This window comes from Mauremys reevesii, linkage group 4 (genome assembly GCF_016161935.1).
Source record: "Mauremys reevesii isolate NIE-2019 linkage group 4, ASM1616193v1, whole genome shotgun sequence".
NCBI classification, from domain to species: domain Eukaryota; kingdom Metazoa; phylum Chordata; order Testudines; family Geoemydidae; genus Mauremys; species Mauremys reevesii.
In genome coordinates this window covers 145,971,055-145,998,007 of record NC_052626.1, presented here as the reverse complement: position 1 = coordinate 145,998,007, position 26,953 = coordinate 145,971,055, and the positions used below count along the sequence as shown (strand labels likewise).

Genomic DNA, 26,953 nt, shown 5'->3' with positions numbered 1-26,953 from the left:
TGATATGTCTCAAATGGCATTTAGTTACCTAATGTACCTTTGTGGATCTAGCTGAAACGTCTTAAAATTCTTTGACCCAAAATTCTGTGAACATCAGACATTAGCATTCAGCACATCTGGAGGGAGAATGTATGGCCATCCACTGTATCCAGCAGTGACGTCATGGCATCTCGTATGCTCCCTTGTGGCTGCAAAGCCCGATCTGCGAGGAGCAAGATTGTAAATGGATGTCACTTAGAGATACGCAGGCTCCCGCTGAAGACTTGTCATGATGCTTGACCGTTTTTTCAATCAGTCTTTCTCAAACTGTTTGATAGTTGCTGTCCTTTCAGGTCTCTCCTTGGCTGTGTCTTCAAACTGATCTGTATTCATGTTGCATGAGCTGAGATTCTGTTTTCGGTTGTCTTTGAAGCATTTGTGTTGAGCGCCTTTCTTGTGCTTTCCAAGTTCCCTAATCCTGCAAGCACATGTGCACGTGCTTAATGTTACTCATGTGAGTAGTCCAATTGACGTCAAAGGGATTACTCACATGCGTAAATTGAAGCACTCACATAAGAATGCCCAGGACTGGGATCTATGATACTGAACCAATATGCCCTAGAGTCCATGGAAAGACTCCGTTGAGTCCAATGGTCAGTGCTTGGGCCCTTAATGAATGACAAGGGGGCTGGTATAGTTTTTTCAGATTGATTTTAATGAGAAGGGGCAGCTAGTTTTTTTATACCCTGCTGTTCTCCAGGAGAAGGTGCCCCCGTACAAACTGTCTCGGCTAATTTCTTAACTTCAGTTAAACTACAAATATGTTTACTTATTCATTACTCTGGCAGAGCAAGTGTTAATATTCACATTATTTCTGTGTAATGAGTCATATGTTGTTTTCCTAACTATTCCCAATACATTTTCTTGCCTAATTAGATAATGAAAGAATTGCTCAAAACACAATGTTTTAATGAGGCCCACAGCAACTTATTATAATCCATAATAATAGATGCTTTCTACAAAGTTCTCCTAATTTTGGGGAATTATGTCAACATGAACATTACTGGCATAACCAGTGCTGGACAATAGCATTTACTCTTTCCCTTTTTTTCCCCCTTTCAATATCTTCACTTTCAGGCCAAATTCATCTCTGGCATCATTCTTTTATGCCAGGGCTACATTTGGCCCTTGTGTCCAAAGCCATGACAAACCCAACCAGGTCACTGCAGGCGCGTGTCTATGATCCTCGCTCACATTGACTAGTACTTACTCATACCAGTAGCCCCAATGAGATCAAGTACTACTCAGTGCAGCTAAAGCAAGATAGGCTTAGGTTGCAAATAAATGAAGAAGAATTTTAATGCACACAAGACAGACAAGAAGGGGCTTTATCTGATACATAACAATATGTTAGAGCATCTCGAAACTATAGGCTCGATTCTGATGTCCTTACACTGAATGGCCTCTTACTCTGAGATTGGTCTCATTGACTTCCACAGGACAACCTGCTGAAAAAGTGTGGGTAAGGGTATCAAAATCTGCCATTAAAAAGCCAAAATACTACATTAGGGAAATAACCGGAATCTCCTATTTAATCTGGAAAAAACAGGGCAATCCTCAGAGTGTTTTACGTCAATGCAACATTAATATAAATCAGTGTTGAAACTGATGGTTAAGTGAAACACAATTGGCCAGATTCTCAGCTAGTGTAAATCAGCATCACTCCACTGATGTTAATGGGCCAGAAACCCCAGCTAATGTAACTTGATGGAGTGCCACTTAAATCGATGTGGCTGTATCTCATCTTTGCTCCACTGAAATCAATGGCGCTCCACTCCAGTTTGTGTAAGCTAGCATCACTACATTGCAATCAACGGGACCAGATCCCCAGCGGGTGAAAATCAGCATTAGCTCTATTGGCGCTAAGGGGTGAGACCCCCCAGCTTTAGTAAATAGGTGGAGCTCTGCTGAAGTCATTGGAAACATAACTGGTCAAAATTGGTGTCATTCCATTGAAGTCAGTGGGGCTTCCTACATTTATACAAGAAGAGGATCTGGCCCTTATGCTCATAGGATTTCCCAAAGCACATAAGTGATTTAGGGGCACAAGCCCCTTATTGGGGCAGTGGTCTGGCTCGTTATACCCAGTCGGTGGATCATGTCCTTAACTCGTAACCTGGTGTAGATATGTAACCCGCACACCTCCTGGGTGTGGTGCTCTGTCCATGTGGTGGCCCTGAGGCAGATCACTTAGAGGGAGATTAATGAGGTTGCCCTACAGCCTTGGCTAAGAGCCATGTGGCTTTTAGCTCATGTGGTAGAAGCTCATGCACTAAGCTACAGTGGTCCTAGGCTCGATCCTGCCTACCGAGGTCTGTCAGTGTTACAGATGTACATCAAATTATCCATCCCCAGGGGCTAGTGTGAACTGTCTTATGTTCACAGCTTCCCAACCTTAACCCTAACCATAACCCTGCAGAGTTTGGGGAAGACTATTGTTCCATGACTGAACCAACCTGTAGAAGCTACTGGTTCCTCTCTATCTCAGAAACATAGGGATTGCCAGACAGGATCAGACCAGACACAAGATTTATCTATAAAAGCAGCAAAGAATCCTGTGGCACCTTATAGACTAACAGACGTTTTGCAGCATGAGCTTTTGTGGGTGAATACCCACTTCGTCGGATGCAAGTACTGGAAATTTCCAGGGGCAGGTATATATATGCAAGCAAGAAGCAAGCTAGAGATAACGAGGTTAGTTCAATCAGGGAAGATGAGGCCCTGTTCTAGCAGTTGAGGTGTGAAAACCAAGGGAGGAGAAACTGGTTCTGTAGTTGGCAAGCCATTCACAGTCTTTGTTTAATCCTGAGCTGATGGTGTCAAATTTGCAGATGAACTGAAGCTCAGCAGTTTCTCTTTGAAGTCTGGTCTTGAAGTTTTTTTTGCTGCAGGATGGCCACCTTAAAGATCTGCTATTGTGTGGCCAGGGAGGTTGAAGTGTTCTCCTACAGGTTTTTGTATATTGCCATTCCTAATATCTGATTTGTGTCCATTTATCCTTTTCCTTAGAGACTGTCCAGTTTGGCCGATGTACATAGCAGAGGGGCATTGCTGGCATATGATGGCATATATTACATTGGTGGACGTGCAGGTGAATGAACCGGTGATGGTGTGGCTGATCTGGTTAGGTCCTGTGATGGTGTTGCTGGTGTAGATATGTGGGCAGAGTTGGCATCGAGGTTTGTTGCATGGATTGGTTCCTGAGCTAGAGTTACTATGGTGCGGTGTGCAGTTACTGGTGAGAATATGCTTCAGGTTGGCAGGTTGTCTGTGGGCGAGGACTGGCCTGCCACCCAAGGCCTGTGAAAGTGTGGGATCATTGTCCAGGATGGGTTGTAGATCCCTGATGATGCATTGGAGGGGTTTTAGCTGGAGACTGTATGTGATGGCCAGTGGAGTCCTGTTGGTTTCTTTCTTGGGTTTGTCTTGCAGTAGGAGGCTTCTGGGTACACGTCTGGCTCTGTTGATCTGTTTCCTTATTTCCTCGTGCGGGTATTGTAGTTTTGAGAATGCTTGGTGGAGATTTTGTAGGTGTTGGTCTCTGCGGGGTTAGAGCAGATACGGTTGTACCTCAGTGCTTGGCTGTAGACAATGGATCTTGTGGTGTGTCCAGGATGGAAGCTGGAGATATGAAGGTAGGCATAGCGGTCGGTAGGTTTTCGGTATAGGGTGGTGTTAATGTGACCATCACTTATTTGCACCATGGTGTCTAGGAAGTGGACCTCCCATGTAGATTGGTCCAGGCTGAGGTTGATGGAGGGGTGTAAGCTCTTGAAATTGTGGTGGAATTTTTCCAGAGTCTCCTTCCCATGGGTCCAGATGATGAAGATGTCATCAATGTAGCGTAGGTAGAGAAGGGGCGTGAGTGGACGGGAGCTGAGGAAGCGTTGTTCCAGGTTGGCCATAAAAATATTGGCTTATTGTGGGGCCATGCGGGTGCCCATAGCGGTGTCACTGATCTGGAGATATATATTGTCATCAAATTTGAAATAGTTGTGTGTGAGGATAAAGGCACAGAGCTCAGCAACCAGTTGTGCTGTGGCATCATCAGGGATACTGTTCCTGACAGCTTGTATTCCATCAGTGTGTGGGATGTTTGTGTAGAGAGCCTCTACATCCATGGTGGCTAGGATGGTGTTTTCTGGAAGGTCACCAATGCATTGTAGTTTCTTCAGGAAATCAGTGGTGTCACGGAGATAGCTGGGAGTGCTGGTAGCGTTGGGTCTGAGTAGAGAGTCCACATATCCAGAGAGTCCTTCAGTGAGAGTTCCAATGCCCGAGATGATGGGGCATCCAGGATTTCCAGGTTTGTGGATCTTGGGTTGTAGATAGAATAACCCTGGTCGGGGCTCTAAGGGTATGTTGATTTGTTCCGGTGTTAGTGTAGGGAGTGTCCTGAGTAGATGATGCAGTTTCTTAGTGTATTCCTCAGTGGGATCTGAGGGAAGTGGCCTGTAAAATTTGGTATTGGAGAGTTGTCTGGTGGCCTCCTTTTGGTAGTCAGACCTGTTCATGATGACAACAGCACCTCCTTTATCAGCCTCTTTATCTAATCCAATAGCCTGTCTATGACAGTGGCTTATACCAGATGCTTCTAAGGAAAGTGTAAGAACTTCACAGTAGGCAGATGTGGGAGAATCTGCCCCCAAAATTAGGTATCCTCCTAATCTCCAATAGTTAGAGATTAGTTAAAACCTTTAAGCATGAGGTTTAATCTCTCTCTCAAAAATATTTTCTTTAATTATAGCTCTTGATATTCTGCATATGTGTATAAATAGCCTATCCTTTTTTGAACCTCACTAAATTCTTGACCACAATTGCTTCTTGTGGCAATGTGTTCCCTAGAAAAAAATCATACATTTTGTGAAAATTGACTTCCTTATCTTGATTTTGACCTTCCTAACTTTTAATTTGATTGATTTTTCTCCTGTTTTTGTGTTATGAGACCAGAGAAGAGATGTTCTTGATCTACCTTCTATAGACAATTCAGTCTCCACCAATTGGAGAATGAAGACAATGGTATATTAGGTTATGGTCTGTTTCCATCTTGGCATTTTGTCAGAGGCCCATGCAGTGGTTAGTCTGATGTTGTTTAATCAGTTCTCCCTAAAAATCATCTGCATTGTCCAAAGAGGATGGATCTAGACTGTTCTCAGTGGTGGCAGATGACAGAACAAGGAGCAATGGTCTCAAATTGCAGTGAGGGAGGTCTAGGTTGGATATTAGGAAACACTTTCACTAGGAGGGGGGTGAAGCTCTGGAATGTATCACCTAGGAAGGTGGTGGAATCACCTTCCTCAGAGGTTTTTAAGGTCAGGCTTGACAAAGCCCTGGCTGGGATGATTTAGTTGGGGATTGGTCCTGCTTTGGGCAGGGGGTTGGACTAGATGAGCTCCTCTGATCATAAGTTAGAGTTCTTATGTTAGCTATCACAGGTTCTAAAAATAGTTGTTTTTTTCTCATTGGGTATATCTATGCGCCATTCCAAGGTGTGATTTCAGCTTGCATATTCCTTAATCTCTCTGGCAGTGGTGTAGGTCTGAAAACCTAACTTTGACAATTGTTTTAAAAGATAATTATTTTATAGTAGTAATATTGTAAGTGGGTACAGATTAGACATAGGTGGGAAAATAATTTCCTATCCCCTGAATATATTCAAGATCTCAAAATATTTTCCTATTCTACACTGAGATGAAACCTGGTCTTGTGGAAAAACTTCACAGAAAGTGAGAGACAGAAGCCTGACCTCTGAATAGCCAGTAGCTCAGTGGTCAGGGCACTCTTCTAGGATAAGGGATGTCATAGAAAAACAGAGTCCTCACTCTCAGGTGGGGTGCAGCAAGTCAGATACTTTATTATCTGTAGCAATTGTGTGAAGGGAGAGAGCTAAACAGATCTCTCTCCAGGTAAACAATTACAGCAAGCATTTATACTTTGTTACATACAATAATGTGTAACAGCTGCATTTTGTTTATACATAGGTCATCCTGATATCTTATTTTTCTCACATCTATTTAGAGTCTAGTCTACATTCCATACTTATCTAACACAAGATCACAACAACTTCTCCCACAGTTCTTTCCCACTCGCCTCACACAATCCTCGCTTCTACAAATCTCATGTTATTAGGGTTAGAGCTAGCTTGACTCTTGCTCACTGAAAGGACTGTTTGTATTGAAATTCCCTTCAAATCCCTGCCAGTTCTTTTGTTACTTTCACAGGGATGAACTGGTGGATTTTCAACAGCTCCAGGGAGACCAGCTGACAGTCACTAATGTGACTGAGCCCTCCAGTTAAACCCCAGATACCACCACTCAAAATGCCACCAAGCAATTGCCTAGTGAGTCAGGATGACTTGAGCACCCCAGAAAAGGTTGGGGGAAGAAAGAACGCTAGAGAGAATGTAGTAACATTTATAGAACAGGGTGCACCAGTTTGTCATCACCCATGTGCATTATCTGCAGTACCATTCCTGTAGCTCTCTTCCCTGTAGGCAAACCCACAGTTTCTTGTGGATACTGATCCCTAGGCCATACCCATCTCTCCCCAAACTCACTATCTTCCCCCCACACTGATCACAACTCCTGCTTCCCCTTTCTTAAGCTATATATTTTTTTCTACACCTTCAAACTCTACTTGCATATTGCCTCTGCACTTGGCTCTTCTAGAATGAGTTAGGTCTGGCTTATATAGCCCCCAGACTCCTCCTACCCACAACAGCCACTAGGAGGAGTAGATAATTAAAGTCAGCTGCTTGGTTTCTTTGTTGTTGTTTTTTTGTTCCCCCACGTGGTTCATACTGTCACACCAGTGAAACTCAGATGCAAGACCCCATTCCAAATCAGGCACTTGGACCTGGATCTCTCACATCCTAGATCAGGCTTACAACCACTGGGCTATCAAGATAGATTTTCTCTCTGTGTCCCAATGGATCCTTTATTATTCATACAAAGTGGAACAGCTCCAACAGGAGAGATTGAGAGACAGAGATGCACCATAGAATAGAAAATAGGGCAGACATTAGGGCACTCACCTGTGATATTGGAAACATAGATCTATTTCCCTGCTCTTAATTAGGCAGAGAAGTGACTTGAGTAGGGCTCTCCCACATCCCAGGTGAGTGCCCTGATAGCTGGGATTTGGCTATTTTGGGGTCGCTCTCTCTATGTCTCTGGAGTTTAACCAGAAATTCCATCCTGAACCTGAGATATGTTTAATCAAAACTGAGACATTCCAACTAAAACATTCCTATTTGGCAAATCCATATTTTTGGTGGAAAATCCATTTTATTAAAAAGCTCCCAGCCAGCCTGAGTGCAGAGAATGGACAGGGCCCACTCTGAGAGCAGCTGTTCAGGATTTTGGTTTAGCCTCGTCAGTCAGTGTGTGGGCCCAGGTGTGACAGGGGGCTGGGCAAGAGCTGCTGACTCAGCCCTGTGTCACGCCAGCTCCCATTAAAGGATGCAGGTTGCAGCCGGCTTGAAAAACCTGCACCTAATTGGTGAATGGGAGACAGTTACCCAGCCAATTAGCCTGCGGCTATATAAAGGGCTGGGAGGAAGGACACCAAAACAGACAGATAGGAAGGAAGGGGGAAAAACCAAAACAAACCTCTTCTAGAATCTAAGCTGTGTATGGCCAAAAGGTTATAGGAACAGAACCTGTAGGTGAATGATACTAGTAGTTACTGAACCCCAGGGTTTCTGGACAACTTTGTTAGCCTGGTAGGAGGCAAGAGGGACCTGCAGGGCCTTGCTACACCAGGTCTTATTTAAACTCTTCCAGCCTTGCTCTGAAGATAGAATTCATACTTGGCTTATGTGCTTTTTCGGTGGTGTTTATCACTGTAGTGTCTGAATTTATTTTCAAAATACTCCTGTGAGGTAGGGAATTGAAGCACAGAGAAATTAAGGTCAAAACTGGCTGCTAATTTTGGGTGCCCAGTTTGAGACCCTGCAACAGGCCAGATCTGGAATTGCTGGGATGTTGAGATGTTAAGCTTGGGGGGATTAAACTGAGAGATTTGCTAGAGCTTCCATTGATCCTGTGTGAACAACAATTTTTTAAATGGTCAAATTTGGGCAGATTTTCATGAGACTGGCATAAGGCACCACCCTATCAAATTTCAAGTCACTGCTGCAAAGCCTGGGGTCACCAGAGTTTCTCAGAGGAAAAGTCATTTTTTTTTTAATGTGGATAAAACAATGTCTTTTTCCTTAGTTACAGTCTCAAATGGCAGACCAGGCTGAAACTTTGATATTTATTTGGAATCAGAGGCAGGCAGCAGTATTTTAAGTCAGGTCAATATACTAACATGAAGCATTTCAATTTTGGAATGTCCAAGTGTTTCATGTTCAAAAATTTCAAAATGTTTTGTTTTGAAATTTTTGAACATTTCCAAATGGACATTTTTCAGAATTTCCATTCCATTCAAAATGTTAGTATTTTAACTTTTTTCCTTGATTTGGGATGCAAACAAATGTTGAAAAGTCAATTTTTCCCATGGCATTGAAATGCTGAATTTCACTCTGCTCTACCCTGTAGCATAGGCTCAGTTACAGCAGGGTAAAGGTTTTATTCTTAGGCTAATGCTAGGGAGAAAGCACTAATGCAATGTGATAGGTAGCTTTGGGGTGCAATGGCTAGTCTGTGATCCCTGCTAAAGGAGATGGTGATACAAAGATTAGGGGTTCACCTGAATTGACTTTTAAAAAAAAATTTATGGCCTGTATTACACAGGATGTCAGACTAGCTTTGTTACAGTGGTCTTCTTTGGCTTATAATCTATGGCCCTATTCCAGTATATGGCACCTTTACACAAGTATAACTTCAGCCACACTGATGCTTATACCAGTATAACCATATCAGTAGACAAGCATATCCCTAGCAGATATAGCAATACCTTTAAATCATGTATGGAGATGTACCTATTTCATGGAGCTGGAAGGGACCCTGAAAGGTTATTGAGTCCAGCCCCCTGCCTTCACCAAGTACTGATTTTGCCCTAGATCCCTACGTGACCCCCTTAAGGATTGAGCTCACAATCCTGGGTTTAGCAGGCCAATGCTTAAACCATTGACCTATCCCTCCCTGTCCAGCTGTAGGCTGCAGCTAAGTGTTGGCACATGGCAGAGATGAAACCTGTACTCCTAAATCACAAAGTACTGAGGGCTAGATTCACAAAGGGATTTAGGTGTCTAATTGCCACTTTGGGCAGCTCAATCTCTCTCCTGTGGGCACTCTAGCCTCTGAAGTACGGGATATTCTGGTGTGGTTCTCCCCCAGTCTCTCCTGTTGGAGCTGTTCTACTTTAGACTCTGTGATTTATTATGCCCAACCTCCAGGAGATATAAAAGACATTTTAACTCTCTCTTCTGAGGTTCATGCTGCTTCAGGGATTTTGTCCCTAGTTGCCACTGAACCAAATAAGAACCACTTGTGTCAGCCACACACTGTTCTACTGGGATCAATGATAATGTACCTCTTCCTCCACAGGTAGGCTTAATCCACTCAGCTTTGACAGAGTAGGAATCTTTTTTGAATTAGATTCCCTGTCATCCGCTTTTCAGCTATATTGACTTGATATTTATTTTTGGCTTTTCTGCTTCAGAATAAAACACAGTGGGGAAAATGTACAGGATGCTACAGGATGGCTTATGTTGATGGTATCTATTTGCAGAATAATCAAATAGTGTAAGATAACTAGCAGTCAGAGAAAACCATAAAATATAATCTCTTGTTTTCTTATGTCTTATTTTGCCATTTCATGTATTTAGTGTCAGATGTGTCCTTTTGCATGATGAATTGTGGTGTTAGCTCAAAAACTCTAGAGAGGATCTGGTGCTGGAGTCACAATTTGAAGAACTGAAGTTCTCTGTTTACACACAGAATGGGTACAGCATAAATTAAAGGCAACTCAAGATTCCAGGTTACAATACCACATCTCTGCCTGACAGTCTGCAGGGCAAGGCTGATGCACATCAGCAGGTAAGAGGACCAGACCCAGAGTCCTCAGGAAACTTTCTGTCACACCCCTGGTTGTGTGCCTGTTCTGTGGAGGAACATAATATTTCTGTCTCAGCTTAATATCACTTGCAACACATGCTCTTGGTTCTGTCATTGACACTGGGGATTAAGCCCAGGACCTCGGGATCGAAAAAAAATGAACTACCTGATCTAAAATGCCTGGTTTTGTTAGCTCTATGTGGTCCAGCCTCTGGAGGGGGACAGAGAGCTCTGAAGTGTGAGCTTTGGTTACACAGTCAAGCACCTTTATCAGCTCTATATTTAATAATCAAAAAAAGAATCCGGCATTTACTACTGGAGGAGCTGGTCATGTTCCCTGTATTAGGTTACCGAGCACTTTCCATTCCAACAGCTTCTTGCATTCTTGTTTTTGAGAAGCTAAAACACCTCCATTGTTTGCAGCAAGTTTTGGAAATTCAGTTGGGGAGAAAGACCTCAGACTTGAGAAGAGCATGTTTTGTTTGTTGTTTTTTCCCCATGACATTCTATTCAGGTTTAGCTTTTGACAACCACTGTCACCCCTTCCTTGCTTCAGTTGTGAGCAAAAGTTGAGCTTCCTGCTGATATAATACCTGTATTCTAAGCAGATGGGCCCACACTGCCACCAAAAAAACAGCAGATATTGACAATGTTGCACCTGGAATAGTGACAGTGACTGCTTCTGGACCTGCTCAACCAGAGTTGATTGGGGCAGGAGAGAACCACCTCTGCATTACATACCTGGCCCAGTGGTTCATTCCCTTCTCTGGGGATTTTATGTGGGCAGGCTCTCCCCTACCTTTCCCAGATGGAGAGAGGCAGAATACTGGGTCAGGCTCCCCACAGATCCTACAAATCTCCCTGGTCATTTCTAGGAAAACTGCCTGCTCTTGCGAAGGCCTGTAGTGCAAGTGGTAGAAGTCTGTAATGCAGGGCAGGTGGTTACAGGTGCAAACCAAGAGGATGCCGAACGGAGGTGGTGTGACAGAACTGAGTTTTGCCTTTTTAAAAACCCAGGAAATTACATATGCAAAACTACATTAACAGAACATCATGTAGGTTGGCTACTCAGTCACCCAAAAGTTAGTGTGTCCTATACACTGAATAAGGCAGGGATCCAGTGGTTCTAAGGAGAAACAGCAGCATGTGATAATGTAATTGAAGACTATCCTAATGCAAACACCTAAGTGGGCAGAATTAAGGTTGCATGGGCACCCACAAATCTGGCATTTCTTAATTTTCAATTGTGGAATTTTTCAACCTTAAAGTCTTTTGAGCAGTTTTTTCCCTATGTTTTATTTTGGGGGGCGGGGGAAGGAGGGGTTGATTCATAGTATAAATATTGGGAACAGTTACATTAGGCATGAGACAGACATTTGCAAGGGATGTAAAAACCTTCATGCTTCAGAGCACAAAGCAACCACTCACTGCCTGGATGTAGGGTGAAAATACCCCTATAGGCATGTTAGTGAATAACTTCCTGCGGTGTGGGCTTTGCCCCGTTACCTGAAGCACACAGCAAAGGCTGCCAATGCACAGACAATACTCAATTAGATGCATCATTTGTCTGATCTGGTATGGAAATTCCTATGTTCCCTATATTTACTAAAAATAATTTCTTTTTTTTACTCTTCTAGCGCAGGTGTAAAGACAGAGCGAATATGCAGCAGGGCCGCCCAGAGGATTCAGGAGGCCTGGGGTCTTCGGCAGCGGGGAGCCCCTGCTTCGGCGGTAATTCAGTGGTGGTGGGGGTTCTTCCGCTCTGGGATCCGCCGCTGAAGTGTCCCGAAAACCCGCGGCGGAGGCCCCTCACCGCCGAATTACCGCCAAAGACCTGGCATTTCGGCGGCGGGTCCCGCTTTGGCGGTAATTCAGCGGTGAGGGGTCCTTCTGCCCCGGGGTGGAAGGACCCCCTGCCGCCAAAGACCCGGAGCAGAAGAAGCTCCGCGGGCCCGGGCCCCACAAGAGTTTTCCGGGGCCCCTGGAGCACGGGAAGGACTCCACTCCAGGGGCCCCGAAAAACTCTCGTGGGATCCTGGGGCAAATTGCCGCACTTGCCCCCCGCTCTGGGCGGCCCTGATATGCAGAATCCAGAGACCTGTGTTTTTCCAGTAACTAGGAAACTCCCAAATTATCTCCAACTCATTTTCTTTCTATCCTAAAGACTGCAAACGGATATGAGATGCTTTGCTCCCATCATCACACATCTCACACTGTGTTACCGTGTCACTGGCCGGATTCTGATCTCAGTCACACCAGTGTGAATGTAGAGTAGCTCTGCTGAAGTCAACTGGTTAATGAGGAGTCAAACCAGCCCATATCTTCCTCCACCAAATACAAACCACAATGGAATTTACTGAGTGTACACCTACACCATGACTGGTAAGAAACATAATTATTATTCTCTTTTGAGCATCTCTTTGTGCATGTGGCCGTGAAATTCCATAGAAACATAATGGCCAGACAAAAGGTCCATCTAGCCTAGTATCCTGTCTTCCAACAGTGGCCAGTGCCAGGTGCCCCAGAGGGAATAAACAGAACAGGGAATCATCAAGTGATCCATCCCCTGTCACCCATTCCCAGCTTCTGGCAAACAGAGGCTAGGGACACCATCCCTGCCATCCTGGCTAATAGCCATTGATGGACCTATCCTCCATGAATTTATCTAGTTCTTTTTTAAACCTTGCTATAGTCTTGTCCTTCACAACATCCTCTGGCAAGGAGTTCCACAGGTTTACTTAGTATTTATCCCCGGGAGATGCATTTTTTTTCATTTCTAGGCTCTTTGTATCTATAAGTCAAAAGTAATCATAGAATCTGTTACAGTCCCCACCACCTACAAGTGTTATTACCTCTAGGAGGATTTGTAACAGGGAGGAAAAATAATGCACATGGATACAAAGAATGTCTGTAAAACATACAGGTTTCAGAGTAGCAGCCATATTAGTCTGTATCCGCAAAAAAAACAGGAGTACTTGTGGCACCTTAAAGACTAACGAATTTATTTTAGCATGAGCTTTCGTGAGCTGCAGCTCACTTCTTCGGATGCATAGAATGGAACACACAGACAGGGGATATTTATACATACAGAGAACATGAAAAGGTGGAAGTATGCATACCAACAGGCAGAGTCTAATCAATTGAGATGAGCTATCGTTAGCAGGAGGGAAAAAAAACTTTTTGAAGTGATAATTAAGATGGCCCATAGAAGGTGTGAGGAGAACTTAACATAGGGAAATAGATTCAATTGGTGTAATGACCCAACCATTCCCAACCATGCTAAAATAAATTTGTTAGTCTTTAAGGTGCCACAAGTACTCCTGTTTTTTTTGTAAAACATACACTGGCTCCAATAGAACAGGGACACTTTAAGGCTACACAGACAGTGATACCAAATGTTTCCACTGGGGCTGCCTCATATTGGGCACCCAAATCTATATTTAGGCTCCTATATAAAAGGGGCACAGAGCATCCCTTGTGCCCTTTGAGGTCATTTGGATTAGGAAGAGAAAACCAATGACAATGAATAAACTCTCTAGCATTGATTATTTGCAGACATTGATAGATTATTTGCCTCCCTTCTAAACTAAACACTCCCAATCTATATCTCGCTTATTTTATAGAAGATTTGACCCACTGGATGGTTTCATGCATATTAACACAGAGTAGGGTGACCAGAGGGCAAGTGTGAAAAATCGGGATGGGGGTAGGGGGTAATAGGAGCCTATATAAGAAAAAGCCCCCAAAATCGGGACTGTCCCTATAAAATCAGGACATCTGGTCACTCTAACACAGAGTACACGATATTTCTGTAGCTGGAACATGTCCTGTCTCTAATGGAAAGCATGTGGGGAATACAAAGAGAACATTCCCTAGGAGTGTCCTTTGATGTATTTCAGCTGTAGTATGTTCATACGCTGTTTCACAGGAACAATCACAGGGGTTATGAGCGATCTGCACTCATTACTTTATTGGCCTGTGATTAATTGTGATCTTTATTTTTTTTTCCCACCAGCAGAGGAGAGCGTTTCTGGAATAAATGGCAGAGAGAAACCACACCACGGTGACCGAGTTCATTTTTGTAGGATTCACAGATCATCCAGAGCTGCAGATCCCCCTCTTTATGTTGTTCCTAGTGATGTATGTGGTCAGCCTGATGGGGAATCTTGGGATGATAGTGTTAATCATGTTCGAAACCCGACTTCATACCCCCATGTACTTTTTCCTAAGCCAGATGTCCATTGTAGACATTGGATATTCCACTGCCATAGCTCCCAGGTTGCTAATGACCTTTGTAGCAGAGACTAGAACCATTCCTTTGATTGAGTGTGCGGCACAACTATTCTTCGTCTGTTTCTTTGTGACCAGCGAATGTTGCCTCCTGGCTGTGATTGCATATGACCGCTTCAAAGCTATCTGTAATCCTCTGCTATACAGAGCCATTATGTCCAAGAGACACTGTGTCCTGTTTGTGGCTGGTACATACTTATGTGGCTCTGTGAATTCAATTGTGCAAACACTATTTATATTCAGTCTGTCCTTCTGCAGCTCCAATGTTGTCAACCATTTCTTCTGTGATGTGCCCCCTATGCTGAAGCTGTCCTGCTCTGACACCCATGTCACTGACCTTGTACTTTTCACTTTCTCTACTGTAATTGTCACAACTACTTTCCTGGGTGTCCTAATCTCCTACATGTGCATCCTTGTGGCCATTCTTAGGATCCATTCTTCCAAGGGGAGATGCAAAACCTTTTCCACCTGCGCCTCCCACTTGACAGTCGTCACTATGTTTTATGGGACGCTGATATGTATATATTTAAGACCCAGTTCTAGCTATTTGATGGACCAAGACAAGGTTACCTCTGTGTTTTATGCCCTTGTGATCCCCATGTTGAACCCCCTGATCTACAGCCTGAGAAACAAGGAGGTAAATGATGCCTTTAAAAGGATGATATACAGGAAGAACTTTTCTTGGTAATTATAATCATTATTATATTTTAACCAATAAACAGCAGATGGAAGAAGAGTGAGTTCTCTGTATCATTATCCTTATTTCTATGACTCAGACACTCCATGTGATGTACAGAAAATAATATGATGTAACACAGTCAAATACAACATTAGAAATTGGTGTTTTTAAGATCCATGAATGAGGGTCTGGGACACTATGTAGAATCGGCAAGATGCTCTGGCATTTGGCTTAAAGGACAATTGCTGTTGCCTTTTATGTTTTAGGCCAGGTTGGAGTTCAGGTGAGAGAATGAGAAGATCGTATGTATCCTTCATGAGTTCTGAGATTTCATCCAGTGGAGGGCACTGTTAAACATACAGAATAGAAGCAACCAAACTGAGGTAACGATTATCAAAGCTCAGCTTAGGGAGATAGGTCGTGTTATCAGAATGTGTAACGATAAATTCCCCAGAAAAGTCCTCTATGGTGAGCTTAGGGACTTAGTCTGAATAATGCAGAGTTGAGCTTTATCATGCAGAACTAGCCTGCACCAAATCAGAGCATCTTTTCTCATCGCTGCATCGTGCCGACATTAAGAGGATGTTGTTTTACTCTTGAGTTCTCAACATAAGAGGTTGTTTCCAGGCAACACAACCAGCCTCCCTGTCTCCACGGTTAGATGGAAGGGGAGCATCCCAAAACTTAATAGGGATTTCAAACCCTTTTTTCTGTTTAACATGGGGTCACAGGCCAGAGAATTCTGAGAACCACTGGTTTTACTCATTGAAAACTGTTGCCCTTTTATGTATGGCATTTTATTTATTTATCTTCTCTCCAACCTATGAAAGAGTTTCTCTGGCAATCCTGAAATTATATCAATGGTCTGCTTTGTTTGGCTTTCTTTGGAATTTGTAAACATTGAGACAGGTTCATCCCTGAAGTAATTCCCTTGAGAATGATATGGGGACAGATCAAGAACGAATGTAGTCCAATCAATTTAGAATGATGTACAATTGTGATGTGCTAGTACACATTATGAAGTTGTAGTGTGATGGGGCTATCAATATTCATAGCACTAGCAAGCTTGCTCACACACTGTGATGTTTGAATATTCATACTGGATACGCGTTGGTTAGTCCAGGGAAGTTTTGTCTGAATCATTGATCGCTTAAATCCTCTTCTTGTGCTCCTAGGAATACTGCTTATGATTTTTCCATATATGTGCAAAATGGAATGGAGTTATAGTGCCAACATAAAAGGACATCAAAGTTACTCTATTGATTAACATTGTGATGTTCTTAAACTGGCAATATGTGTGTGGGCCAAAGTCATTTTGCTTCCACTGCTATTTTCCTTTCAACACTTTAATACAGGATTGGAAACCCCATAGTGCAATCGACAACTGCCCATGAGCAAATACACATTTTAAATGAGCAGTTAGACATCCAGTTCCCTGGGCAACTCCCTGGAATGTGAGTTTGACGCCTTTTGAATATCTCCACTTAAACTCCTGCAGTCTGAACCAATATTGACTGAAGTCAATCAGAGCCTTTTCATTGGCTTCAATGAGCTTTGGATTTGTTTCTTGTTGGGAGTGTTTGAAAATTTTCCATCTAAACTTTCTGTTGATGGGGAAGAAAAGGAGTGGTTGCCTGGTAGGGGTATCTGGTCATCGGAAGAGGCTGATCATAAGGTTACCTGACAGAGGGTAAGCTGGTTATAAGAGGGCAGAAGCTCCTCTATTTGGGTTCTACCTGGCCATGTTTGACCAGCTAGATCTGAGAGGAGCTGCATGTAGGAGCTAGATGAGGAGGGAAGGAGCAGGCTGTCTGAACACAGATGGATACCCCAGAGGACGCCCAAGGAAAGGATCAGCTAGTGAGGTCCATTGAAGTTAGGATGAGTGTCCTTTTTTAAATGAGCTTGTGCTTTATTAGTGAAGCATTTGCTCTACAGTGTTAGATTCCAGTTCAGAGTGTCCCTCTCTGTGTTACATTCTTTACACACATTGTGTGGCCCTGTGGGGGAGTTCGGCTGTAACCCAGAAGGCTCATGCTGTTCTTTGGCATTCTAGGACAGGGGGTGTTTAAGTTACGGCAGAGTCTGAACAGTCATCCCTGAGCCCAGGGACCAGGCAGCTAGATAGCAGGTTCTAGCTCTCCAGAAAGGGCGCTAGGCAGAGCTCCTACACCCTGATTGTGTGCCTACGAACCCCGAGACTGCAGCAGTGACTGGCTCCATTCAGTCTCTGGCAGCTTAAAACATCTGGGAGTCCAGGCTGGGATTCCCCTCAATACCAGCTGGTGGGTATCCAGCAAGGGGAGCTGAAGGGGGTCTGTGACAAATGCTCCCTTTCGATAGTGTATTCTTTGCAGCCTCACGGTCATTCCTGAACCTGGGAGACTGAATTCTCAAGATGAACAGGCTTGGATTCCATATTTTTTTAATATATATATATTTTGGAACAAGCCACAGAATACAGTTAAAACAAAGGAAATCAGAGCTATGACACAGAATTCACTATTTATCACTTGTTTATTGATAAGCACAAATCCCAATAATTATATTAACTGAGAACAAACCTTCCTGTTTATCATCCTTCTAAAGGCGTCCTTCACCTCCTTGTTCCTCAGGCTGTAGATCAGGGGGTTCAGCATGGGAATTATGAGTATATAAAACACAGAGATGATCTTGTCTGGGTCTGTGGTATAGCCGGAACTGGGTCGTAAATACATGAAGATCACAGTCCCGTAAAAAATTGTGACGGCTGTCAGGTGGGAGGCACAGGTGGAGAAGGTTTTGTATCTGCCCTTGGCAGAGTGGATCTTCAGGATGGCAATGAGGATGTACATGTAGGAGAATAGTACAATGAGAATAGTCGTCATGACCACTATAGTGGACAAGGTGAAATGCACCATGTTAGCACTGTGGGTGTCAGAGCAGGACAGCTTAAGAATTGGGGGGATGTCACAGAAGAAATGGTTGATGACATTGGAGTCACAGAAGGACAGGGTAAATATAAATGGAGTCTGAATAACTGCATTCACAAAGCCACATATGTATGAAGCAACTACTAGTAATACACAAAGTCTCTTTGACATGACGACGCTATAGAGCAAGGGGTTACAGATGGCTGTGAAGCGATCATATGCCATTACCGCCAACAGGCAAGCTTCATTGGTCAGAAAGTTACAGACAAAGAAAAATTGTGCTGCGCATGCAGCGAGAGAAATGGGTTTGGCCTGAACCACAAAAGTCATCAGCAACCGGGGAGCAACCACTGAGGAATTACCAACATCAGCAAGAGACAAATTGCTGAGGAAATAGTACATGGGGGTGTGGAGTCGGGAGTTGAACCTGATCAACATGATCATTCCTAGATTCCCCGCCAGGGTGATAACATAGATCATTAGGAACGACACAAAGAGGGGGACCTGAAGCTCAGGATGATCCATGAATCCCTGGAAAATGAAGTCCGTAACCATGGTGTGATTTCCCTCTGCCATTTCTTCCAACCATGTTTTCCTTTACAGGGAAAAAGTGAAATGTACAATTAAACAGGAGCCAAGAAAGGACCAAGAGTGGATCCTTCACACTCATTCTGACTTCCCTCGTGAAATATTGTACCAACCCGAGGCAGTGGGAATACGTCAGGGGACAATCCTAGGGAATACACTGTTTGCATTACACTCACACTGTCCACTACATCTAAGGCTTTGTCATGCTGAGAATTAGCACATACTGTGTATTAAAGTGCATCCGACCTGATAGTCTATACAGTCAGAGGCAACAGAGAATGGTAATGTTCCGTATGAAAAGCAAAGTCAATGAATAAACCGAGAGACCAGTGAATTGTCTAGAGTTCATTCACTAGCCCTGCTTTTCTGTTCCTGATCCTACGGATATCCCTGGGAGCTCTGGTACTCATTCCCTTTGAAAACTAGAACTGGAAAGAAATTTCAATTGAATGTTTTCCCCCCCCAGAAAAAACGCAGATTCAGCAACACCAAAATCTTTTTAGTTTACATGACTTGTAAGTTTCAACATTTCCTTTTTTTTTAATTAATCATTTAAAAATGCTCAAAGAAAACAAAACTTTTTTAAACCTGAAACATTGTTTGACCCTGATTTTTCTTTTACTGTAAGATTTGCTGAAAATTTCAAATAAATTCCATGACCCAAAATGATTTTTTTCTGACTTTTTGAAATTGCTACAAACCAAAAACATCTGTTATTCACACAGCTGTATTGAAAACACAGGCCAGTTTAAAATGCATTAACTAAATATGGATTTAGACCCCTAATAGTGGACATCCGTAATAGAGATCTGTTATAAACCCACTGCAATAAAATGTACCTTTTGCAGATGTGCATTATAACTATTTTCTCCCACACATTGCAAATCTTTCTACACGGCAGTGATGCTTTTAGTCTATACCACCTAAAAGCCTTTTCTGTGTAGATTCAGCAGGGAAAGTGCTATGGTATCAGGCAACCTCGTCTGCAAGCTACTGGTTTTGGTTTATCCAACACTAGGCACTGACAGGTTCTTGCTGAGTGTAGACCCGGGCAAGTCTCAGGTACTCACAGAAAATGGAAGCACATGGGCAGAATTCAGGGAGAATGTTACCACTAGGGTTCCCTGAGTGATGGGGGTGGGTTAGCTAGAGTGTGCAGAAGCTGCATGAGCAGCTGGCTTGAAGATGAACCAGAGCCTGGCCTCACTCCCTGTTTGTCTGATAGCACTGGCCAGCCTGAGTGGACAGAGACTGCACACTGGATATAAAATGCTTCCGTGATTAGCTCTCCCTGCACCGATACATGACAGCCATTGCCCCCAGAACACGAGCAGAACAGGGCAGGAAATGGTTTTCCTAGACCATGAAAAAGTTTGAGATATTGACGCTTTTTCCTGTCTTGAATTGGGACGGAGTCAAAACATTGAAATTTTTTGCTAACCAAAAATCAGGAAAAGAAATAAATTCAGGTCAATTGAAATATTTTATTTTGATACATTCTAGATCATCTATATCATGGTTTGGCTGCAAACATTTTTTTTAGCTGCAATTAGCTGAAATTTCAAAACAACTTTTTACGTTGAATCATGAAAATAGATTTTTTTTATTTTGAAACAAAAACATTTCAACAATTTATAAGCTTCCCCCCCCCAAATGTTCATGTTGAAAAATTTGCCCAAACTGATCCTTTCCCGCAAACCATTCCAGTTTTGATGAATGGGTGATGAAAAAAGTGTTCAGTGGGAACATACCTGACCAGCCCTGATCACAACATTTTCTCTGAAAGCGATGATACAGACAGACTCCCCATTTTCTGTTTGATACATTCCATTATGATCTCCATTTGCTTCAAGAAAACAGGAAATGGGCTACCTCTTAATTAGCCCAACGACTTCAGCTGAGCTACCCTGGGTGCATACCTGTGTGCATGAGAACAGTGTGCGGTCAGCAATGTTGCTGAAAATAATATGAGACGTATGCCGATGGCAGTGAAGTATCTCATTCCTGTTTCGGATTTTTAGTCTAGATAGAAAGTTACCTGAAAATAGCTTGGGTATTTCCTATTTATTAAACAAACTGCTCTCAATCTCACCAGTTCCTTCTGCCATGCTACTTGTGTCAGGGGTTTAAAAAGTTAAATTAAATATACAGAACACAGGAATTTACAGAACAGGTCCCCTAATGATCTATTTATTTATGGTGGTAGTCATTACAGTATGTTTCAGAGGTAGGTGCAAGCCATCGTAATAAGCATTATGGAATAACATGGTTATGGGGGAAGTTTCCTCCTCAGTTTAGTCAGTAACCTCCAACAAACCCCATGTCCCAAAGCCTGTAAACGTAGTCACCATTCCAATGCAAATACAGATACTTTTAATATTCATACCTATGTCAAATCCTTTTTTGGACAATTAAGTAGATAGATATAAGGGTGTATGGGGATAGATTCAATAGATAGTTCAATAGAACTATGGCCCACTTACACCAGCTGCAAATTTTGCCCATTAATTCCAATAGAGCTGTACTGACTTACACCATGTTGAGATCTGACCCATTGACGGCTAAGGGGCTACTGGAGGCTATTGAGATTGAAATCCTATTTTTTAATCTCAGAACAGGCACCGCAATGAAAGTGCTTTGCAGCCTTTCCACAGACCTTCCCCTGTTTTCTCTTCCTCCTGTAATGTGAATTCTGACCTGCAGAGAATATTTGAAGACCATGGATGAGTGTAAAGTGGAATCATGTATTGGATCTGATTTAGGCTGCACATATTCTGTGTATAGACTGAGAACCTCTAGCCCCATGGAAGTCATTCCATCACCTTAAACCCAAACTAAATCTTCTTTCTTTCAGGATCAGAATTCTTGGTATTAACGGAAAAGTGAAAGTTATTTAGACTGAATAAATGACACAAAACATAAAATATTAGACATCCAAACGCCTTATTTTCAATTTCCCCCCTTAATCTATTTTGTTCTTACCAAAATAAATACATCCAACAGTCAGGAAACTATATTTTATGCTGAAACAAAAACAAAACAAACATAAGGTTGAAATGGCCAAAAATCCGAGTGCAGAAAAAACTAACCTCAAAAGAATAATCAGAGATAATGTTTATTCCACTTCTGTTGGCGCCAGACCCGGGAGACTTACCCGTGGCGAGAGCAATTTCATCCTTCTCTCTAAACGCTGGTGTGTTGATGATGCAGACTATTTATATTTGCTTCAGTGGCCACCAGGGACAGCACCTCAAGACTCAGAATCACAGGTGAGGCAGAAATGAGATCATTAAATATCCTATACGTCCTTTTGGAGATTGGGGATAATCACCAAGATTTGTTGTCTCCAATAGTTGGGCATAAGTTCAAGTGTCCTCTGTATTCTCCTTCTTTTAGTTTCCAAATGAGCTGCCCCCATTGCCCTGAATCAGAGAAGTTCTCAACTGGTAGCCCCGTCGCTGCCAGGAGTACACTGTGACATATATTTCATAACAAAGTTTTGAATCTCAGTTGGCATGTTCTGTGTCTCTGGACTGATGGCTAGATGAAGATCTGATATTGTTCTTTGCACAGGCAATATGGGACACCAGTTTTCACAGATCATTTCTTGGCCTGGAATAACATGAGCAGAGTGGCTAATAAGATTGTGTCCCATCCCTGTGTTTCGCCAGAAGTGAGATGGCAGTGAAAGTTAACACTACAGACAGAAGCTGAAATTTCTGTCTTTGCTGTTCTTGTTGTTCCCTTTTTGTGTTTGTTTGTCTTGTTTTGTCTTCTAAAAACGGGATCAGAGTTCAACAACAATAGGAGCATTAATTACAGTTCCAGACCATCTCAACTAACTAAAAAATGAGAAAGCCGAGCAGTGGACATGAGCACAGCATAACCCTGGAAAAAGCTAGAGAGAGCTTCTGTCACTGCTGGCTACATAAGCTGGGGGTGGTAAAGTAAAAAAGTGGTAATATGTGAATTTAAGGCAGTAGAGCTATTCCTGAATAGCTCCTGGTATGGACACTCTTAATTTACTGGATTAAACTAAACCAGAAAATGGCATTCTTAGTTGAGGCCATGTAAGAAGTTACATTAGACAGCTGTAGAGTCAGTTTCCCGTGTCGACCAGCCCTAAAGCAATAGAATTGTCTCACTGGTGAGAATAGGGCTAATCAGTATACAGCAATGAGGAGAAAAAAAATTGTATGAGCAAAAGAGCTCTGTGAATAGCTGCTTTCTTGGTTTGCTGGCTATTCTGAAACATACATGAAAAATTTAGTTTCTGGTTGACCCAAATTGATATTTTTTTAAAAAAATTCAAATTTTTTGGCCGACTGACAAGTTGAATGAAATGTTTGATCAGTTGCTGTTTTTGCAATTGTTATATTTTTTAATTAAATTGAAGTAAATTTTGAAACAAAAAGTCTTTTAAATGGGAAACTTAAAATATTTTGACCTTTTAGATTTTTCTGAGGTTTTAGATCAAAGCAAAACAGTCCAGCTCATTTGACACAGATTCATGAAATATTTCAGTTAACCCAAATCTGTGTTGCTCAGAAAAAAAGTATTTTGGTCCAACTCCCCTCTCAACCCCAGCTCTAATGAACAATATATCGTATTGCTCAGAGTAAAACTAGCCCAATTCAGATTAGTCATGAGGCTCACATTTTCAACAGTGAGGGTGGTTAACGGCTGGAATGAACTACCATGGGAAGTGATGGTTTATCCAGCTAGAGCTGCTGTGAAATCAAGACCTGATGGCTCTCTGGAAGATACACTTAATAAAATGCCAGTTAAGGGGCTTAATACCAAGGGTAACTGTATAGGAGTGTGACCTGAGTTATACAGTCAGACTAAATGATCTCATTGTCCTTTCTAGCCCTTAAAATATATGATCAATTTATAGCATTGCTGTAAGTAAACCTAGAAAATCACTATATGGCATTGACAACGAGGAGTCCTGTGGCACCTTAAAGACTAACAAATTTATTTGGGCATAAGCTATCGTGGGCCGGAACCCAGAGCTTATGCCCAAATAAATTTGTTAGTCTTTAAGGTGCCACAGGACTCCTCGTTGTCTTTGCTGAAACAGACTAACACAACTACCTCTCTGAAATATATGGCATTGGTGGGAGTAACGTTACATGAGCATTATTATTGATATTACTTCATTAATTAATTAGTATTGGGCTTAATTCCAGCCCCATTCTGTTAGGTGCTGGACCAACATATAACAAAAAAACCAACCTCTGGCCAAAGGAGCTTGTAATATAAACTTAAAATAAGAGCCAACGGTGCAGATGACAAACAGATGGGGAGCAGCACAAGGTGACAACAAGATGATTGAGAATAAAGCCGTATAACGAGTATATAGAGCCTTGTCAGAATTGGATTTTTTTAAGTTTGTTATAATTTTAATTGATATTATCAATGTTTATTTTTAAGCCTTTTTTATTTTAAAAGTTTAAACCTTTACAATTGCGGGAAATTATGGGGATCAGACAATGGGAGGTCAGACATCAATTTTTTAATGACAGCCGACACTGAGATTCAAAAAGTTAAAGCTTTATAACTGCCAACATGACATGTCAAAATATACAACATAAATATCCTTAAATCAAACTCTAATACATTCTCAAGCTGTAATTTTTCTTCTTTTGCCTAGCTGTAAATTTCAATTATTATTGATGGCAACATTTTTTTCATTGGTTTGTGTGCATACGGTGAAATCAATATTTACCAACATTTATTGAGAAAAACCTGTTCCTTCCAAGCCTAAGTATATATGACAACACCGTTAAGAATAGATGTATATAGCGCTAGTATGAATATCGATGTGATCAATATAAAGACAAGTGCAAAGTACTTCACTCTAGAAGGAAAACTCAAATGCATAAATACAACGTGGGGAATAACTAGCTAGGGAGAAGTGCTGCTGAGATGGATCTGGGAGTTCAAGTGCATCACAAGTTGAGTATGAGCCAACAACGAGATGCAGTTGTGAAAAAGTCTGTCTGGGGTGTATTACCAGGTGCGTTGTATGTCAGACCAGGGCGGTGATTGTTTGGCTCTGCTTGGCGCTGGTGAGGCCTCAGTTGAAGTTCTGTGTCTAGGTTTGGGAGCCGCACTTTAGAAAAGACGTGGGCAAATAGGAGAGAGTCCAGAGGGGAACGACAAAAAGGGTTTACAAAGCCTGATTTATTAGGAAAGGTTTGAAAAAAAATTGGGCATGTTTGGTTTTGAGACAAGACGACTGAGGAGGGACCTGATAAGTCTTCATCTCCGCTAAGGGCTGTTATACAGGGGACAGAGATCAACTCTGGCAGGCCGTATGAAGCCCAGACACCAAAGAGAGAAAAAGCATTGAATTCTCATAGTGCAAGTTACATACTGAGCATTAATTAAAGCAACACATTAAGAAATTAAGCACATTTATTTAATTTTTAATCTCAGATAACCTTGCAGGTTACTCTACATTTTAAATAGAGTAATGGTCAAGAAACAAGGAAAGGTGCCTATATTCCGACAGCCACATAATGACAGGACATTAGGTAACACTGGTCCTCTCAAGCAATTGTAAAACATAATTTCCACATGCTACATCAGTTCTTTGAGTTTCATTTAATTCTTGTACAACATTTGTGATACACAAACCAAGGCAATGACACATAGACCATACTACGATCCTTCTTCCAATTGTTCTTCTCAATTGACTGGAATTGTCATGGTGAACAAATTAGCTGAGAATGTTTTTCCAGTCTATCACCCTCTTAAGAGCATCCTTAACCTCCTTGTTCCTCAGGCTGTAGATCAGGGGGTTCAACATGGGGATCAGCAGGGTATAAAACACAGCAGAGATTTTCTCCTGTTCCAGTGAGTAGCTGGAACTGGGTTGTATGTGGCTTAAGCTGACAGGTCCATAGAACATGGTGACAGCTGTCAGATGAGAGGCACAGGTGGAGAAAGCTTTACGCCTGCCCTTGGCAGAGCGGATCCTCAGGATGGAGAAGAGGATGTATAGATAAGAGATTATGACAATCAGGAGGGTGGACATGGCAATAATCCCAGAGAACGTTACAAGCAAAATCTCATTGATGTGGTAATCAGAGCAGGCGAGCTTCAGCAATGGGTTAGTGTCACAAAAATAATGATTGATGACGTTGGGCCCGCAGAATGACAACCTCAGCAAGCCACATGTGTGGGTCAGTGAGTTCACGAGCCCCCCTACATATGAGCTGGCCACTAGATGAATACAGACTCTTTTAGACATAACAGCAGTGTAGAGCAGAGGGTTACAGATGGCTACATAGCGGTCATATGCCATCATTGCCAGCAGGAACCCTTCTGTGGTCACAAACACGACAAAAGAGAAGTGTTGGGCAATACAGGCAGAGTAAGAAATGCTTTTACTCCTCACTAAGAAATTCACCAGCATCCTTGGAGCGAAGATTGAGGAGTAGAAGAGGTCAACAACAGACAGGTTACCAAGGAAGAAGTACATGGGGGTATGGAGTCGGGGATCAACTCTGATCAACACAATCATTCCAAGATTCCCCACCAGCGTAAGAACATAGATCACTAGGAATACCATGAAGAGGGGTATCTGTAGCTCCTGACGATCCGTCAGCCCCAGGAGGATGAACTGGGTCACCGTGCTATGATTGCCCTCAGCCATTTATACAGGGGTGCATGAAACCATACCTGCCGGGATAATAAGAGTGAGCAGCATGGAAGAAGGAAATTTCATGGCATGAATTAAATCTGAATGACACCATTGGTCTTGAATGTAGGTAGTGAATATCTTACAGGAAACCAGCCACCGAGATGTCTGGGAAGAGTTGGGATGGAGCTTTAGATTTACACTCACTTTTTAACAGGGCTGAGATTTTCAAGGCTGTCTAGGAGATTTAGACATCCAACTCTCCATAAAATTGACTGGAATTAGACATCCAGTTCCCCATAGGGAGTTTCAGATTTATGTACATTATAACAAATTTTCTCCAATGAAATATACCTGGTATGTGTTTGAGTTTGAGCTGGGTACTTTATATTGTCTGCTCGCTGAGGGTAAGTTAGAAAGCACTCATACTTTTTAGATCCTTCCAGATTAGGGTGACCAGACAGTAAATGGGAAAAATCAAGATGGGGGTGGGGGGTAATAGGAGCCTATATAAGAAAAAGACCCAGAAATCGGGACTGTCCCTATAAAATCGGGACATCTGGTCACCTTATTCCAGATAATCCTTTTAGATGACCACAATGTTTGTTATGTCCCAGTCACTTGGTTACTGCTGCTTCGTAACACATCCCCTGGCAGTGTTGCTCATCCCAAGCATTTGAAAACCATGAATCAGGCTTCCAAAAATCATGCAATTGGCTTAAAATCTTGGGATCTTTTAAAAAATAATACACCCAGAGTTTAGAGAGCGGTCAGGGAAGTGTCATTCTGT

At 42.4% G+C, this 26,953-nt stretch overlaps 3 protein-coding genes across 5 annotated transcripts; 1 reads left to right on the top strand and 2 right to left on the bottom strand.

The window, feature by feature from the left end:
* The first annotated feature begins 9,923 nt into the window (after nucleotides 1–9,923).
* LOC120403194 (olfactory receptor 1019-like) lies at nucleotides 9,924–15,021 on the top strand. Of its 3 annotated transcripts, XM_039534044.1 has the most exons (4): nucleotides 9,949–10,025; nucleotides 11,681–11,774; nucleotides 12,208–12,425; nucleotides 14,059–15,021. In XM_039534044.1, exon 4 carries the CDS (start codon nucleotides 14,083–14,085, stop codon nucleotides 15,019–15,021), a length of 939 nt encoding a protein of 312 aa, XP_039389978.1. In that variant the 5' UTR covers nucleotides 9,949–10,025; nucleotides 11,681–11,774; nucleotides 12,208–12,425; nucleotides 14,059–14,082. The 3 variants fall into 3 exon arrangements, with proteins under 3 accessions (XP_039389979.1, XP_039389977.1, XP_039389978.1); XM_039534045.1 differs by lacking the exon at nucleotides 11,681–11,774 and having other exon boundaries at nucleotides 9,924–10,025; nucleotides 14,062–15,021; XM_039534043.1 differs by lacking the exon at nucleotides 11,681–11,774 and having other exon boundaries at nucleotides 9,924–10,025.
* A 2,534-nt stretch (nucleotides 15,022–17,555) lies between these two features.
* Nucleotides 17,556–18,521, bottom strand: LOC120404079 (olfactory receptor 1019-like). Its single transcript, XM_039536087.1, has one exon. It carries the CDS (start codon nucleotides 18,498–18,500, stop codon nucleotides 17,556–17,558), a length of 945 nt encoding a protein of 314 aa, XP_039392021.1. The 5' UTR covers nucleotides 18,501–18,521.
* Nucleotides 18,522–25,150: 6,629 nt separating this feature from the next.
* LOC120403193 (olfactory receptor-like protein COR8) lies at nucleotides 25,151–26,433 on the bottom strand. The gene has a single exon (XM_039534042.1). It carries the CDS (start codon nucleotides 26,176–26,178, stop codon nucleotides 25,240–25,242), a length of 939 nt encoding a protein of 312 aa, XP_039389976.1. The 5' UTR covers nucleotides 26,179–26,433; the 3' UTR covers nucleotides 25,151–25,239.
* Nucleotides 26,434–26,953: the final 520 nt, after the last annotated feature.